This window comes from Hemiscyllium ocellatum, chromosome 24 (assembly GCF_020745735.1).
Source record: "Hemiscyllium ocellatum isolate sHemOce1 chromosome 24, sHemOce1.pat.X.cur, whole genome shotgun sequence".
Classification (NCBI taxonomy): Eukaryota; Metazoa; Chordata; class Chondrichthyes; order Orectolobiformes; family Hemiscylliidae; genus Hemiscyllium; species Hemiscyllium ocellatum.
In genome coordinates, this window is record NC_083424.1 from 45,241,549 (window position 1) to 45,260,477 (window position 18,929).

Here is an 18,929-nt window from a genome sequence, read left to right on the forward strand (position 1 = left end):
TAATTAACAAGACTAGCATTCATTCCAGGTTTGTTAATTAATTGTATTGGAATTCTGCCAGGTACCATTTGAATTCCTGTTTCTAGAACATTGGTCCAAGATTGTAAGTAGCCCAGTAAGATGACCACCGTGCCAGGGTTCCACAGGGTTTAAAGTTTGCCTGGGTATGTGATATAGGTGTACGTGTGTGCACGCGCACGTTCCATTACTGCTGATTCTCTCTCCCTTTTGAGTCAATCAAACTGTGCTCAGAAAGCACACAGAATATAATTAAAAGCTTGAGAGTATTAGAGTTTGGTATTCATCAGATCTTAGTGTGATCCTGTCACCTCCACCTGCCTCAACACCTGAACCTGCTGAAGCGTTTGTTTGTTTGTTTGTATCTTGCTAGGTTTACAGCTATCCACTTCAATGATTTATGAACAACGAACAAGAGTAGGCCACTCAGCCCTTCGATTAAAATCATGGTTGATCTGATTTTACCTCAACTCTACGTCCCTGCATATTGCCGATAATCTTTCATCCCTTCAGTAATCGATAATCAGTCTACCTTTGCCTTTTGAGGCAGGACATTCCAAAGATACTGAGAGAATGTTTTTTTGTTCCCCCTCTGTCTGAAATGGGCAATCTCTTACATTTAAACTAGCGCTAGGTTCTCCCATGAGAGGAAGCCTGTTTTCCATATCCACCCCTTCAATGTTTGAGCAAATAGGGGACCTTCAATGGTGTTTGGCATTACAATTGAACCCAAACCTTTCCTTATCCAGTGTATACTGAAAAGTGGGTGTCTAAAGGCCTTAGATGTTGGTCAGCATCGACCATCCTGGCTATAAATACACTGTTATCATACAACACGATAGTTCCATTCCCGTGCAATCCCATGTTATAAGAAAATCGCATAATAGCCGTACTATTTAAAACAATAGGACCAGAATCGTGTTATAGCCAATACACATAAGGAAAGCTTGTGTTCTACAAGTAATGGTCTAAATTCTTCAATCACATTGTAGCCAATTCACGTTGAAGAAAGGTGTGTTGGAGCAGAACCAATTACCAGTTTATAACTCTCTGTTCCATGTGAGCCAAGAGGGAATGGTTTCCTGTTGAGTTAGAGTTGTGGGCTGGGTGCAACCAGTGTGGAGAAATTTAGCTTTACCAGTGTACCTGACCCAAACACTCCTCCTCCTCCAATATTTTATATTTTCAGTAACATCAGCTGAGGTGAGTGAGAAATCTTTTTAATTTTTAGGAGTTCAGATCATCTCCTGAAGTGAGGATTAGGGGATCTATCAGCTGGTCTGGTCCCTGAGAGCCCCCTGCTGCTCAGTCCATGCTTTGCAAGAAAGTAGGAAATAGGACGTGTGAAGGTCTGTTTTATTCTGCAAAGCGCATCACACTGTTACTGCTGCCTTAGCTAGGTACGCTCTTCACTGCTGATCCCCTCCACGATGGGGGCTATCCACACAAAATACACTGACCCTGGTTTCCAGGTCTGTGGGGGCAGTTTCCCAGCCCTCTATTCGGGGTGCCTGGAATGGTGGTTGGTTCACCTGAGAATGTGGGTTTTGTACGAGTTAGGGAAGGGCCAGTAGAGAAGGGTTATATCTCTGGCAATGCTCCCTTAATATTACACAGAATAAAGAGTGCAAAATCCCCTTGTCGCATCACCTCAGTGTAGATGTTTACATTACTTACACCTTCACGATTTCATAATCATTCTATCCCTTTCTCTCTCAAATGTATCCAACTTTCCTTTAAAACGTATGGATACTATTTACCATAACTACACCATGTGGCAACAAGTTCCTCACTAATGAGTCACTGGATAAAGAGAGATTCTCCTGAGTTCCCTGTTGGGGTTAAATAGTGACTCTCTATATCCATGGCCCTAATAAATTTCTCTTCCTTGCATGGATTCTGTAGGACCAGTTGGAGACCCCAGTCTGCTATAGAAACTTGGGGCCAGGAGAAAGCCAATCAGCCCTTCAAGCCTGTACAACCTTTCCAATTAGATAATGGCTGATTTGTCTTGGTACCTATTGCTTAATAATTGCTTAATGGCACCTTTTAAGTAAAAGCCCATCAATCAGTGTTAAAATTTTCAACTGACCAATCATCATCAGTTTTTAAAGGGAAGAGAATTACAGATTTTCACTGCCTTTGTTGAATATATGCTTTATGACATCGCTCTCCTGGAAGATTAACTTGATTTTTAAGGTCATGATCACTTGGTCTGGTCTCCCCAGCAGAGAAATTACCTTCTGACTGAATAGTTTAATCCTTAAAGAAAGAAAACACCTCCACTCCCTGGTCTTGTATATTTATGGGATCAGACTTGTATTTCCTTGGTTCAGTTAACTCAGCAAGTTGTGGTTCTGTTCGCCGAGCTGGGAATTTGTGTTGCAGACGTTTCGTCCCCTGTCTAGGTGACATCCTCAGTGCTTGTGAAGCGCTTCTGTGATGGTTCCTCCGGCCTTTATAGTGATTTGTATCTGCCGCTTCCGGTTGTCAGTTCCAGCTGTCCGCTGCAGTCGCTGGTATATTGGGTCCAGGTTGATGTGCTTGTTGATTGAATCTGTGGATGAGTGCCATGTCTCTAGGAATTCCCTGGCTGTTCTCTGTTTGGCTTGCCCTATAATAGTAATGTTGGCCCAGTCGAATTCATGTTGCTTGTCATCTGAGTGTGTGGCTACTAAGGATAGCTGGTCATATCGTTTCATGGCTAGTTGGTGTTCATGGGTGCGGACCAGCTATCCTTAGTAGCCACACACTCCGATGACCAGCAACATGAGTTCGACTGGAACAACGCTACTATTATAGGACAAGCCAAACACAGAACAGCCAGGGAATTCCTAGAGTCACGGCACTCATCCACTGAGTCAATCAACGACCTGGACCCAATATACCGGCCACTGCAGCGGACAGCTGGAACTGACAACCGGAAGTGGCAGATACAAATCACTATAAATGCAGGAGGAAACATCGCAGAAGCGCTTCACAGGAGGCTGAGGATGTCACCTAGACAGGGGACGAAACGTCTGCAACACAAATTCCCAGCTCAGCGAACAGAACCACAACAACGAGCACCCGAGCTACAAATCTTCTCCCAAATTTTTGACTCAGCAAGTGCTGGGTGCTTTCCTGTCCCAGCATATATTGGTCTATCCGAATGGCCCTTGAGAAGCTGGTGATGAGCTGTCGTCTTGAATTGCTGAAGTTCTTGAGGTATAGGAACACCTGCAGTGCTGTTAAAGTGGGAGTGGAGTGGAGGGGATCCAGGATATTGTGATATAGTTCCAGATCAGGATATGTGTGGCTTAGAACTTAAGTTGGAGGTGCTCCCAGGTATCTGCTGCCCTTGTCCTAGATAGGACCTTCCACACTCGCACCTTCTACTGTCAAGGGAATCTTGGTGAGTTTTAAAACTATCCACAACTAGATCCAGTACAATCACATTGAAAGCTGTACATAATTGACTGGATAGGGCACCAGATAGGGTACGATATATAAATATTGATGCCATTTTAATTAGTTAGTTTTTGTGATCAGTAACGTTTCAGTTTCTGTTCCTCTGGCAAATGACAAATGTTTGAGCAATGGTGCCTGACCAGCTGGTCGAAGGAGAGAGTTCACTATTGCTAAAACCTCCAAACCCTTCAATTCTGTTTCAGGCTTTGGGTTTGTAACATTTGAGAGTGAAGATATCGTGGAGAAAGTGTGTGAGATTCACTTCCATGAAATCAACAACAAAATGGTGAGTGGGAGTGCGGGAGGTGTACTGGGGTCACTTGCTCCATGCTGCACTTGCAGGATTGCACAGGGACTGTGAGAGACGATCGGAGGAGGGGAGGGTTGATGTGCTGCCCATCCTCCTGGGCAAACGGGCCGCATTTGGTGATGAGATTGGTGAAGGTCGCCTGTGGCGATGTGAGTGGGCTGGAGGAGTTTGTCTGGTTTTGAAGCAAGCCTGAGTGCATTTTTGACAAATATTTATATACTGGAGAGTCATTGCATGCCAACTGCCAACAGTATTCTTTGGCTTCACCACAATAGGACGTTTTCTGGGTCCATTTCTAGGTCAACACCCTGAAGTTTTGATAATTTAAATCTTGAGAAAAATTGTAAAACACAAATTGTCCCTTGGGAGTGACAGTACCTCTTGGATAATTTCCCGTGGGATTTAGAGAATTTGCTTTACTTACCTTTGGCTCACTGTCCATTTATACCTGGAGACTGTTCTGGGACATGGCACAGGAGATCATGGTGTTAGTCTCTTGATTTGAGTAGTAAACCTTTGTTTGAGGGAGAGGCATTAAATCACCCTTTCCTCATGTTAAGATGTCCTTTCTCCAGCATCATTTGGTGGACAATGATCAGGTCTGAGAATTCTGGCTCATAGTTATCAGAGTCTTAACCCTGGGAGTGGAGTCTAGCTCTAGTTTACCAGCTTCATTTCTTTATTTTCCTGTTCAGGTGGTCAGTGTCAATGTCAAGAGTTACTGTTTGGCCGTTACTCTCTTGAGAACTTATTTCTTCTTGTTCCTAGACTGTATAATTCCTGCTGTATGCATGAGAGAACAGTGGTGTCCAGTCACTGTAAAGATAGTGCTAACAACACTGTTTGGTGTGCTGTAGGTGGAGTGTAAGAAGGCCCAGCCCAAGGAGGTGATGTCACCAACAGGGACCGCCAGGGGTCGTTCTCGAGTGATGCCCTATGGGATGGATGCCTTTATGTTGGGCATTGGCATGCTCGGTAAGAGTGGTTGATCACATGGTGATTTGGAGCATTCACTGCATATAACCGGACACTGGAATCTTTTTACAGTCCCTCTGTCCCCTTACACACCCTCCCCCCACCCAATGTGGCCAGGACCACTGGGTGGCAGAGCACATGCAAGGATTGGCTGACAGTGAAATGCTGATCACCTCTGTCCCCTTGCTGTGATACTGTTCTTTCTTGACCACACTATCTATGGCAGGTCAGTCATTCGGACTGCTTCTGCAGCTTGTTTGTGAGTACACATTTCAATGGTGGTCTTGTGAGTTTGTCGTTTTTCTTTCTCAGGGTACCCAGGCTTCCAGGCTGCTTCATATGCAAGTCGTGGTTACACAGGGCTCGCTCCCGGTTACACCTACCAGTTTCCCGGTATGTTGGACTATCGGTGCTGAGAGGTTTGATAATGCTGAGCTTATAACCCCCTATCTCTGAGATTAATTAGCAAAATTTCCCCTGTTTTCAGAGCATTAACTTTTGTCAATCATGAGGTTTAACCTTTCTCTCATCTGTATATATTGCTCACTCTAGGTCCCTTATTGTTACCTCCAGCCACTACCCTTCCATCTTCAGCAGGCCGGGCAGGGCAGTCTGGGGTACAAACCTCACAGTGGCCCCCATCGATGCTGCTCCAGGATTGGCCGACGGGAGGTGAGTTTGTGGAGGACAGGATGCTTTTGTCTTTATCACTCCCTCTCCAACCTCCATTCACTCTGACGGGCCACACGTGTAATTTAAATAGTGAAAAAGAGCATTTTATATGTTTATACTTTTTAACAATACGGCTGTGACAGTAGAGCTTGAGAGTGTGGTGCTGGAAAAGCACAGCCGGTCAGGCAGCACCTGAGGAGCAGGAGAATCCACGTTTTGGGCATAAGCCCTTCATCAGGAGTGACAGTAGAGCTGGCAGGGTCAAGACCTTGGTGTGGTATAGTTGGTACCAACAATGTTAGAATAAAAAGTGAGGTCTGCAGATGCTGGAGATTAGAGCTGAAAATGTGTTGCTGGTTAAAGCGCAGCAGGTCAGGCAGCATCCAAGGAACAGGAAATTCGACGTTTCGGGCACAAGCCCTTCATCAGGAATGAGGAAAGTGTGTCCAGCAGGTCAAGATAAAAGGTAGGGAGGAGGGACTTGGGGGAGGGGCGATGGAGATGCGATAGGTGGAAGGAGGTCAAGGTGAGGGTGATAGGCCGGAGTGGGGTGGGGGCGGAGAGGTCAGGAAGAAGATTGCAGGTTAGGAGGGTGGTGCTGAGTTCGAGGGAATCGACTGAGACAAGGTGGGGGGAGGGGAAATGAGGAAACTGGAGAAATCTGAGTTCATCCCTTGTGGTTGGAGGCTTCCCAGGCGGAAGATGAGGCGCTCTTCCTCCAACCGTCGTGTTATGTTCTGCCGATGGAGGAGTCCAAGGACCTGTATGTCCTTGGTGGAGTGGGAGGGAGAGTTAAAGTGTTGAGCCATGGGGTGGTTGGGTTGGTTGGTCCAGGCATCCCAGAGGTGTTCCCTGAAGCGTTCCGCAAGTAGGCGGCCCGTCGCCCCAATATAGAGGAGGCCACATCGGGTGCAGCGGATGCAATAGATGATGTGTGTGGAGGTTTTCCAATTCCTTCGTCTCCGCCGCATCTGCTCCCAGGAGGACCAGTTCCAATACCGTATAGCCCAGATGGCCTCCTTCTTCAAAGACTGCAGATTCCCCCCAGACGTGATCGACGATGCCCTCCACCGCATCTCCTCCACTTCCTGCCCCTCCAACTGCCACCAGGACAGAACCCCACTGGTTCTCACCTACCACCCCACCAACCTCCGTATACAGCGTATCATCCACCGTCATTTCCGCCACCTCCAAACGGACCCCACCACCAGGGATATATTTCCCTCCCCTCCCCTATCAGCGTTCCGCAAAGTCCACTCCCTTCGTGACTCCCTCGTCAGGTCCACACCCCCCACCAACCCAACTTCCACTCCCGGCACCTTCTCCTGCAACCGCAGGAAATGCAAAACTTGCACCCACACCTCCTCCCTTACCTTCTCCAAGGCCCGAAGGGATCCTTCCATATCTGCCACAAATTCACCTGCACCTCCACACACATCATCTATTGCATCCGATGTGGCCTCCTCTATATTGGGGAGTCGGGCCGCCTACTTGCGGAACGCTTCAGGGAACACCTCTGGGACGTCTGGACCAACCAACCCAACCACCCCATGGCTCAACACTTTAACTCTCCCTCCCATTCCACCAAGGACATGCAGGTCTTTGGATTCCTCCATCACCAGAACATAACAACACGACGGTTGGAGGAAGAGCGCCTCACCTTCCGCCTGGGAAGCCTCCAACCACAAGGGATGAACTCAGATTTCTCCAGTTTCCTCATTTCCCCTCCCCCCACCTTGTCTCAGTCGATTCCCTCGAACTCAGCACCGCCCTCCTAACCTGCAATTTTCTTCCTGACCTCTCCGCCCCCACCCCACTCCGGCCTATCACCCTCACCTTGACCTCCTTCCACCTATCACATCTCCATCGCCCCTCCCCAAGTCCCTCCTCCCTACCTTTTATCTTGGCCTGCTGGACACACTTTCCTCATTCCTGATGAAGGGCTTGTGCCCGAAACGTCGAATTTCCTGTTCCTTGGATGCTGCCTGACCTGCGCTTTAACCAGCAACACATTTTCACCAACAATGTTAGAACCAACTACAAGAACCTGGCACCTCCCTATTGTCAATGACCCCGGTCTCAAAGTGAATACCCACCCCGCCCATGCCACAGTCTCACTCCTCCTCCTCTCTCCAAAGAGAAGCAGTATCTTTTTGTTTAGGGAGTGTGTGGCATTGGGTCATTCATGCTCAGAATACATCCCGAGATGGACAAAGGAAATGCTATAAAGGCAGCTTAAAAACGTCGCTGAACTCTGATGCATGGGAATTGCTTACCCTGGAATGGGCACACTGGACAAAAAGCTTCCACAGTGGTGCCAACCACTTGTCCCACCCGGCCTTCTCATACACCGCCTCCACCTCCCATGGCAGTGTCTGTGGCTGTAGGATCGGACTCTTCAGCCCCTGCAGAATCACCCTGAGGCAGCGCTAAAGCAGAAATGCTGGATTGTAATTGATGCTTAGCCAATCAGCACAAGAGTGTTGGGGAAAATCACTGGAAAAAGTGGCTGAAGCTTAGTTTTATTAAAATTGCTGCAAGTTGAAAATGTGACTGATTTTGGTGAGCAGGCAGTAATGTGAATGTGTGATCACTGGGTGGCAGTGTTGTTCACCAATCACAGCTGCTGCAGTTTCAAGTCCCCTGTTTTCGAGCGAGTTTTGTTTTAACTCCGTTGCCTGACTTTGTTTTGAAGTTGCAGGGGTTGTACTGGACACCCAGCTCAAGGGTTCTCAGTCCTAGCAGAGTTACTGAGAACTGATACCCCTGAGACAGATACTCGATGAGCTAGACTGTAGCGTATCACAATGTAATCACCTTCTGTAACAACCTCAAACTGGTGTCCTCAACAAGAGAGAACTCAGCATTGAGGCTGAGTGTGGAGGCACATGCTAGCCTGGGATTTGCATGCAGTTGCACTGATTGAAGGCTGGACAATTCTAATATTGTCTCCTTTTTCCCTCTTAAGAATACAGTTTCACAATGGGCACTGATCATCTGAACTCTTGCCAGGAAGTGTTGGCATATAATGTATATACCTGAGGATCACCATAGGGAGCCTTGCCTTGTGTTCAGCTCACGTTGATTGACCAGCACCACTGGGGTCACTGTGGGTTTGAGGAGGTGGCAGGGCAGAGTGCTGGGACCGCAGCTCTGATTCTATCTTTGACCCAGACACATCAAAGCCAGTTGTTTTGGATGTAATCTCACTTCCCTATTCTGATTAAGACCAGCTAGGTCTTCGTGGACCGGGCAAAAGACTTGTGGGTTCTCACATATGGATAGTTCTGTTAAGTGCCCAAGTGACTTACCAGAAAGAGGCGACAGGGATCTGGGTTCAATTCCAGCCTTGGGTGACTATCTGCATTGAGTTTGCACGTTCTCTCTGTGTTTGTGTGGATCCCCTCTGGGTTGGTGCTTCCTCCCACAGTCCAAAGATGTGCAGGTTAGGTGAATTGGCCATTCTAAATTGTCTGTAGTCTTCAGGGATGTTTAAGTTAGGTGCATTAGTCAGGGGGAGATGTAGAGTAATGGGGTAGGGACATGGGTCTGGATAGGTTACTCTTTGGAGGGTCGGTGTGGTCTTGTTGGGGCAAACTGGTCAGTTTCCACACTGTAGGGATTCTATCATTCTCTTACCAAGTATCAATTTACTGTACGTTCAGAATAATGTCTGTATGAAGGCAGTTGTGGACACTGAAGCACAAACTGGAACTGGAGCAGGGAAATGGTAAGTAGATGACTATAGGGGAGTTTGTCTTGCGTGGCTCTGTTTGTGTGAACCTTGCTTGGAGCCAGGGTCAGGTAGCATAGAGCAGCTGGAGGACCTCAGCTCTGCTGAAATGGGCTGATGAAGGGCAGTGTCTGTGCTACCTAGTTCCTGGTCATTGTTGATGAGATGGTTGATTGGTGGATCTCTAGTTTTATGTTGACCTCTGTGTCTGTCTCTGTCTCTCTCTCAGCAATCCCCCTGACTGCATATGGACCAATGGCAGCAGCTGCAGCAGCAGCAGTGGTTCGAGGGACAGGTAAGGCTGGTGGGGAGTTTGAGTCCACTTTAGAATCAAACTCTATCCAAAAGGTTGGCACATCAAGCCCCTCAAACAGGCCACAGAATCAGATGTCATGGTACTGACCATGGAACCAGCCCCACACCAGAGTTTCCCTTGGCTCAGACTCGCTCTGGGGTCACCTCAGGGTCACCCTGACCCTTGCCTCTACATCGAGGTCCCCCCCCCCCCCCTCCCTGACTCTGGGGTCGCCTAGGGTGCCCCTGACTGTGGCATTATTGCCAGTCTCCTCTCAGCCCTGAATCACTGTTATCCCACAGTCACTCAATAAATGGGTAGAGGTAGAGGGCACGGGCGTCCCTGGTCTGTGTGTTGGTCACTCTGTATGAACTGTGTTAACGAGCTGTGATGTACTGTTTGTTTTTTTTTGGTAGGTTCAACCCCAACCCGCACTGGAGGGTTCCTGGGCACCACCAGCCCAGGCCCCATGGCAGACCTGTATGGGGCAGCAAACCAGGACTCTGGGGTCAGCAGTTACATCAGTGCAGCCAGCCCAGCCCCGAGCACTGGATTCGGCCACAGTCTAGGGGTAAGTGTCACCGATATATCACTGAGATAAATCATTACACTCCCCACCAGAGGTCAGCTGTGGGTCAGAAAGCTGTCTGGAAGATACAACTAAGATTCCAACCATTCTCCCATTTCAAATGTATTGCCAGGAAATGGTGCTGGTCAATGCTTGTCATGTATTTAATTATCTCAGAAGCCTTTTTCAGTTGGATCATTCTTTGATGAGCGCCAGGTTCATTTCTTCCGGCTTTACCCCACAGTAATATTCTGGCTGTGGGAAGTTGGATTGGTCGGGCTTTGTGTTCGTGATCTGACAGAAACAAATGAGAACGCCCCTGGGAACGTGATTACCTCTTGGGATGGGAGTGTCAGTGCCCTCAGATGGGAGCAGAATGCTCCAGGATGGGAATAGAAACTCCCAGAACGGGAATCGGATTGGGAATTCTTGCGGACAGGTGCAATGGGGAAGGGGAATGGGTTTGCTGTAAAGTGACATCTGGTGCCCCATTGCAGGCAGGGTCCCTACAATGGCTCCCCATCCTTGTAAGCAGACCTGGCCCTTATTTAAATGAGGAGATTGGATGGAGATGGCGAAGCTTTGTTGCACCTGGGATACTGCGAGGTGAGCTGAGGTGACACAGCACCATCTGGTTTCATGGATCCCTGTTCCTGGAGCATTGCTGGGCGATGGCAGTGCTGGATAAGTGAATTGGCAGTTCTTTCAAACCTGCACTAGCAAAACAAGCTTCTTTAAACTATACCCTTTAGAGAAGAAAAGCCAACATCCCTCCCTGGCGTGTGTTGCCTATGACGCCAATCCCTGTAACAAAATGGCTGTCTGTGAACTGCCTTTTGACATATTAAAACTGCTGCCAGAGGTTCAAGGAGGAAAGCCAATAGACAATAAATATAGCAGTGTGGGAAAATTCCTGAGAGTTAAATAAATAATTGGTGGTACAGTGGCTCAGTGGTTAGCACTGCTGCCTCACAGTGCCAGGGACCCAGGTTCGATTCCTGCCTCGGGCAACTGTCTGTGTGGAGTTTGCACATTGTCCCCGTGTTTGTGTGGGTTTCCTCCGGGTGCTCTGGTTTCCTCCTGCAGTCCAAAGGTTAGGTGAATAGGCCATGCTGAATTGCCCATAGTGTTAGTTGCATTAGACTCATAGAGAGGTACAGCACGGAAACAGACCCTTCGGTCCAGCCCGTCCATGCCGACCAGATATCCCAACCCAATCTAGTCCCACCTGCCAGCACCCGGCCTATATCTCTCCAAACCCTTCCTATTCATATACCCATCCAAATGTCTCTTAAATGTTGCAATTGTACCAGCCTCCACCACTTCCTCTGGCAGCTCATTCCATACACGTACCACCCTCTGCATGAAAGATTTGCCTCTTAGGTCTCTTTTATATCTTTCCCCTCTCACCCTAAACGTATACCCTCTAGTTCTGGACTACCCGACCCCAGGGAAAAGACGTCATCTATTTACCCTATCCATGCCCCTCATAATTTTGTAAACCTCTCTATAAGGTCACCCCTCAGCCTCCGATGCTCCAGGGAAAACAGCTCCAGCCTGTTCAGCCTCTCCCTGTAGCTCAAATCCTCCAACCCTGGCAACATCTTTGTAAATCTTTTCTGAACCCTTTCAAGTTTCACAACATCTTTCCGATAGGAAGGAGACCAGAATTGCACGCAATGTTCCAACAGTGGCCTAACCAATGTCCTGTACAGCCGCAGCATGACCTCCCAACTCCTGTACTCAATACTCTGACCAATAAAGGAAAGCTTACCAAATGCCATCTTCGGGGTAAATGTAAGGTAGGGGAATGGATCTGGGTGGGTTAGTCTTCAGAGGGTCAATGTGGACTTGTTGGGCCGAAGGGCCTGTATCCGTACAGTAGGGAATCTAATCTGAAAACATCCCTTTCAGGCTGCTCCGTAGTGTGCACATAGCCCATGCCTGGAAGCAGAGTTTGAGCTCAATTTTAAAAACTGCTGATTGCAGGATATTTGACGGTGGGATGTGTTGGGATTTGTTACATTTAATAGCTGCTCCTTCGTCAGGTGAAGTGTCAGTTCACCATGCAGCGTTCCAAAGGCAATAAAGCTGTTGAACCATAATCTGGTGTCCTGCGATATCTGACTTTGTCCAGCACAATCCAGCACCAGCACCTCCACATCACCTCTCCTACCCCGAGATCCCTCAAACGCTCCACAATTAGAAGCCAGCAGCAATACATTTATTTCAAAAACGGTCTGTGGGCTATGAGACCGGGTGATTCAATGACCTGATATATTAGCTGACCCTCTGGACAGCCCAGGTTTTACTGACCTCTGTCTAAGTCTCTCTCCCCCTCTCTGTGTGTTCCAGGGGCCTTTGATTGCGACAGCTTTCACAAATGGTTACCACTAAAGCAGAGGCTCGAAAATCTGAAAAAGGAAGTAAGTTATTAAATGCTATTGCTCTGAGCAATTGCTTAGTTATCTTGTATATACGAGTTATTGTTCTGTAGCCATAACTCCTTATAATATCTTGAAGTGTGATTGGAGCATTAGGTTTTGAACCCCAGTCTGTCCAGGGTTTGTTGGGTCTTGGGGAATTGAATTGGGAACAACTCTCACCACATCCAGGAGGTGGAAGAGAAATGTGACTTCAATCTGTGTTGTCCTCTTCTGCTCAAATTATATACTGAGAACTAGTTCAAGTGAGACACGAATAAGTTCACCTCAATTCTTGATTCACCCATAATTATCACTGATTTCAAATATATGTCTAGACTGAGCAAATCAGATTGGAGATGTAGCTGAGAAAATTAGTTCATTAAAGTTTTTATTCATTTATGGGAAGTGAGGGTTGCTGGCTGGGCCCATCCTTAACTGTGTTCGAAGACATGGTGATGGGCTACTTTCTTTCATCAATGCAGTTGTTAGGATGGAGGCAAACCTACAGACTTGGGAAGGAAATCCAGGATTTTGTCCCAGTGACCCTACTGCTGGTACTGTGGTACTGCAGTTGTTACAACCTGTCAATCTGGCGATGATTCCTATTCTCTACTTCATAGACACATAGCGTGTAGATGCAGGAGGTGGCCATTCAGCCCCTTCGAGGCTGCTGTGCCATTCAATATGATTGTGCCTGATCACCTCACTCATTGCCCTGTTCCTCCTCTTTGCCCAAAACATTTGATCCCTTGATTCGTAAGAGCTACATCTACAACTTCCTTGAAAGTCTTCGATGTGTTGGCTTCAACAGTTTCCTGTGGCAGTGAATTCTACAGGCTCACTACGTCTGGGTGAAGACATGTTTGCTAATCACTTCCTTTGGCTGAGCTAATATGTTACCTCCTCTTACCTTGGTTATGAACCCTTTGATATGGCACCTTGTTAAATGCCTACAGGTTCGCCTTTAACCACCTTGCATGGTACTTCCTCAAAGAATGCTGATAAATTTCACAAAGCCACAGTGACTCTGCCCTGATCACATTAATGTTTTCAAAGTATCCTGCTATAATCATCATAATTGATTCTAGCAAATTTCCTAAGACAGATATTGACTAACTGGCTTATAGTATCCTGCCCTCCTGTCTTGATTAAAGGTGTTCTATATTAGCTTTTTTCTAATCAGCTGGAACCCTTTCAGAACCTAAGGATCTTCTGAAGTTTAAAACTATTTCTGCTACCACTTCTTTTATGGCTTTGGGAAGTTTTCCAAGTCATTTAAGTAGAGAGAGATGCAAATACAGAGGAACCTCAATTATCTGAATATCGATTATCCGAAGGAGATCTCGAGGTCCTGATGGAAACATTACATCAAAGATGTGTTTCCAACAGTCATCGTGTCTTTTGTTTACAGTGATTTAGACAGGCACTGCCTCCAAATGACTGTCTCCCCCACCCTCTGTCTCCCCGCCCCCACATTTTCCCTGGAATTCTACACAGGGGTGAACCCTAGACCCCTTTCCCCAGATAATCTCTCGAACATTGTCCTGCACAGGGCAAAGGTGAAACCTGTCAAAAAGTTGCAGTAAAAAGGTGTTTTTTTTTGGAGACTCACTGCCCTAAAGGGGGGGTGCTGTGTTGGATGGGGGTGGGGGCAGGCGGGCAGGGACTCACATGTGCGTTGTGCTGTTGCCCGGTTTCCTGAACGGGAAGCGTACTTAACAGAAAACTCCGAGCCCCAGAGGAAAGGCGTTGAATTGATTAACCAATTATCCGAATGAAATAGTGCCTGCCCTTCTCATTCGGAAAATCAAGGTTCCTCTGTAAATAGCTGTTTATCTCTACCTCTTGTTATTTCCTTATTTTCCTTATTCAGATATATCATTAGAGGGCCAGCACTAGCTTCATTTACTCTTTCTCTATTTAAATGCCTTTAGAAACACTTCTGCTTTTATATTACAGGCCAGCTTGTTCTCTTAGTTTACTGTCTTGTAAGAATGTGAGAATTGTGATGGTGCATGTTGTACATTATGCTGGGTTGATGTAGCTGTCAAGTGAATGCACGCTGAGAGATGTGGGTGTGGGATTGGCACAGTGCCAGGTGTGTGAGGGTAACATGAATATAGTAATATTAGATATGAGTCCTGTTTGATAGTTGCTAGGTTAATAAGGTGAGGATTAAGCAGCAGTGGAAGCTAATGGTGCAGTTCAAAGGTTGTTAGAGGGTGTGTTGACCTTGATAACTTGTGTGAGGTTCTGAAACTTCTTACTGCATCCAGGTCTTTGGGGCTGTTGTCCTGTCAGCGATCTCCCCACCCTCTAGATTCCGGGTCACTCCTGCCAAAACTTCCAGTGCTGTGTTAGAAAACCAGGAAGCCATTTCTCTTTCGTGGTCAGCCACCTGTTTGTTCACTGAACTACTTAGAATAATGTCAACATCTCCAGGAGCCAGAATCCACCTTCCATTTAACTGCTGCAGGCCTGGTTTTGGCAGCAGTGGCTGGGTTTCAGAGGCATGAGTCAGCAGCAGTTTGGGCCCTTCTGATCAAGGGTATGGTTAATGCAGATTGCAAGTAGAAATCACGCTAATGAGCTGGCTGCCAAAAGCCTGGCTCTGTGTTACATCAAACAAATGAGTTATTTATGCACCTCAATCCTAATGTCTGTATTCAGGATCTTTCCAAATCAGTCTCCTGGAAGTCAGGCGCTTATGTCCTCCTTATATATACCCACATATAATCATTGCCATTGTCAAAGACAAAAGATGTGGTACAGCCTCCGTTAGCTCAAACCTGGAGTTACTATGAGCAGTTCTGGGTGTCACACCTTTGACAAAGATGTCTTGGTTTTGGGTGGGGGAGCATATTTTGGCATCTGGGGTCACTGGGACATGCCGAACACCCCATTCAACCTCCCGATTATGAGGTATCCTATAGCCCTGAGTCACGTTGATATTCTTTTTCCTGACTCTTTACAAAATGTTTCAGTGTTTTCAAAGCTCAACAATATCACTGAAAGGACCGACGCACTCTGGCTCCGAAGAGGTTAGAGTTGCCACTCGGCAACACCTGAGGGGGTCTCAGACCTTGTTCACTGAAGGTGAATATATTTGCCATCCCCACAGGGCAAACAGATATCAGGAAAACTGTAGTTAATTCCTCTGAAAGCAAATTGACATATTTTCTTGTGTTTGCGTCAAAAGTTTTAATTCCAGTAATAGCAACTGTCGTCTTCTTTTCCTCCAGGGCCCAGCCCGTCAGCAAGAGGAGGGGGAAAACATGGGTTTTGGTGGAGCTCAGGCGACTTTTTAATAATTTTACTGCACACACTGACTTACTACCATAAACTCAACTCCGACCACCCCACCCCATCAACTGAAGAAAACATCTCACTCCTTCACTAACATTTAAAGTTTACGCTTTTGTTTTTCCTGATTTTTTTTTTTGTTTAATTTATTTTATTTTATTTTTTTTAGCTTAATGATCGACCAGTTTTAAGCAGTGTCTTTTTTGTTGTTGCTTATTTGAAAGTGTTTAGATGCGTTATTTTAAAATGGGAGTTCTGTGATTGTATTAGAATATTTTGCTAAGGACATTTTTCTTCATTTATTTGACCATTTTTTTTGCCAGATATTGTTTTTAATGAGTAAGAGCTAAAGAGGATAATGTAAAACACTCCTGAAGAAAATGGAATCTTGTCTAAATACAATTTATTTTGATATTCTTTGTAAATGTCATCTATTAACACTGAATTCCAGTTATCATGGAACAAAAAAAACAACATCTGCAGGACAAAAATGTATATTTTGGTAAAAAAAACACTATGAATCATAAAAGTATTTTTTTCTGAAATTGGATAAAACGTTTCTGTAAAATATGTAAATAGAACAAGCTGGATTTGTATTTGCCTTCTGCACAAAAGGTTCTTTTTTGAGTACGGTAGTATTTTTTGAGAAAAGGTGAGGCCTAAGGCCACTACACAGCCTGAGACTTAGCAATACTGTAGATGACCTTTGACTTCCCAGGAGATTCTGTAGTTGACGTCGTAAGGGGCTAATTTACTGTAGAATTGTTTTTTTTCTTTGACTTCTCATTTAAATGAAGGACATTGGTAGGAAATGAATGGTACCTCAAGAGGTCATAAAGCTGCTAAACAAAACAAAAAGTAATAAAATCCACACACTACATATCGATAAAGGTTGTGTAGGCCAGGTCAGGTCTCCATTTTTGACCCTAGTTTGAGATAAGAATGGTTGTTGCTCTAGCTACCACTGTTTTACCTCAGCTGGTCACTTCACAAAGCTGTCAACTCTCCCAGTTTTTATCTGTAGTACTTGTATGTGCATAGTCTGTTTTTGTTTTTGGTTTTGTTCATTTTAAACTCTTGTAAAACAGCCTGTACTTCCATTTAGTAGCAACAGGCTAAGTAAGTCACCGTGCGTAACGTAATGTGGGAAACGATGCCTTCTCAGCTGTAGATACGAGAAGAAGGGAGTTTCCTGAGCAAGGGCAGTAGAGCCAAATCAAGTCATACCACTGTTTACTGTGAAGGGCAAACTTGCACGTTGGGGTTGTTGGGAGGGGAAGTGGTGGTAGGACCTTTGGTTATTCCTTTTTTTGGGTGGGGGGGGGGGGGGGACACTTTACACTACATTTTAAGTTTTCTATTAATCTTCCAGTTCCTCCACCCATGTCCCCAGCCTCCTTCACGTAGTTGTTTCTGCTGGTGTGTCAGTGTGTGAGGGGGGCTCAGGAGCAGAGGAGGCCAGTGCTGGTTCCCAAGCACTCCCTGGTGGTCAGCATTAAATAACATCAGCAGAAGTTTGCAAGGAACCCCTCACTGTCCATTCATCGAATGGAACACAGCCCTTCAGAACCTGCTGGAGAAGGAGCCCCCCCACCCCCCAGAAGCAGGAGTGAGTAAAGAACATGTACATGAACATCAGAACCTTTTGTTTTGAAAGATGAGGAATCAAGTTACCTGAGGAGGCTTCTCCTTGCCTCCCCCTGGGTTTAACGACACGTTTAATATATGACATAATCACAGGCAGAAAGAGTCGCATTGAATTATTGTAAAATACTTTTTTAATTAATGTGTTTTAGAGGGAGGAAGAAAAGAAAAATCAGGAATTGATTTTTTTTTTAAAAGAAGATTAAGGCCAGTTTAGCGCTTACAGTGAAAAGAAAATAGCAAAACAGAAAACTGTTTAAAATGATAAGATTTTTAGGGCATTAAATGCTGCGATTCTCTGTCGATTTATTCCGGGGACATTTACTTGTCCCTATGTCAGTGGTTAGGCTGACGTTCTGTGGAGAGTTGTTAGCTTTGCTCTTAATTTTTAAAAAAAAAACTACTGGAATTACAAACAAACATTTGTTTGTGAAAGCAATAAACGCTATTTTGTAAAAATGCATCTTGGGGAGCAATTTTTTTTTTTGTTTGTCATTTCGTTGTTTTTTTGTTCTGTCAGCCGGGCCTCAGTTGGCAGCACCCTCGCCTCATGGGTCACAAGGTCTGGGTTCAGGTTCCGCTCCAGGGCTTGAACTCTCAACTCAAGGCTGACATCCCAGCGCAGTACCGAGGGAGTGCTGTTCTGTCAGAGGGTGCCGTCTTTCGGATGAGACGTTAAAGCAAGGCCCCGTCCACCCCCTCGGGCGGATGTGTATGATCCATGGCACTATTTGCAGAAGAGCGGGGAGGAGGGGGTTATCCCAGGTGCCCTGGCCAATGTTTATCCCTCAATCAACATCACACACAAAAAAAAACAGAATGTCTGGCATTAACCCATTGTTGTTAGTGGAAACTTACTGTGCACAAGTTACTGCCACAGTTTGTACATGACAACAGTGACCATACTCCCATTAAAAGTACTTCATTGGCTGTGAAGCACTTTGAGATGTCCGGTGGATATTAAAAGCGCTATGCGAGCGCAAGTCTTTCTTTTTAAATGAAATGGTGTTTGGTGAATAATGTCTTGCTCCCCCAGTGCATTGTACTGCCAGGCAGAGGTTTTTGCTTTTTAATCCTTTTTACATTTCTGTCTATTTTTTTTGCCAGTAAGTTATTGCAATCTGAGAAATGTCATCTCTGGCTCTGTAACCCTTTTTCAGATTTCATTTAAAATTCCTAATAAATTATTTGAAACTTTCCATGTGTGCCTTGTTTTATTTGATCTCTGATCTCCCTTTCCTTGGGATGAACCACATCAAATAGGAAGAGGTTGAATAAGCTGGGGCTGTTTTCCCTGGAGCATTAGAGGCTGAGGGATGACTTTATAGAGTTTTATAAAATCATGAGGGGCATGGATAGGATAAATGGACAAAATCTTTTCCCTGGGGTGGGGGAGTCCAAAACTACAGGGTATAGGTTTAGGGTGAGAGGGGAACGATATAAAAGAGACCTAAGAGGCAACTCTTTCAGGCAAAAGGTGGTGCGTGTGTTGAATGAGCTGCCAGAGGAAGTGGTGGAGGCTGGTACAATTGCAA

At 45.9% G+C, this 18,929-nt stretch overlaps 1 protein-coding gene across 2 annotated transcripts in view; it reads left to right on the forward strand.

Moving 5' to 3' along the window:
* msi1b (musashi RNA binding protein 1b) overlaps positions 1-18,546 on the forward strand; it is a 149,102-nt gene extending 130,556 nt beyond the window's left edge. For both annotated transcript variants that reach the window (XM_060843742.1, XM_060843743.1), the window contains 8 exons: positions 3,672-3,754; positions 4,636-4,753; positions 5,066-5,146; positions 5,306-5,425; positions 9,388-9,453; positions 9,870-10,024; positions 12,377-12,447; positions 15,690-18,546. In XM_060843742.1, the coding sequence (XP_060699725.1) occupies positions 3,672-3,754; positions 4,636-4,753; positions 5,066-5,146; positions 5,306-5,425; positions 9,388-9,453; positions 9,870-10,024; positions 12,377-12,418 (665 nt within the window). In that variant the 3' untranslated portion in view covers positions 12,419-12,447; positions 15,690-18,546. The remainder of the gene's footprint in view (positions 1-3,671; positions 3,755-4,635; positions 4,754-5,065; positions 5,147-5,305; positions 5,426-9,387; positions 9,454-9,869; positions 10,025-12,376; positions 12,448-15,689) is intronic.
* The last annotated feature ends 383 nt before the right edge of the window (positions 18,547-18,929 follow it).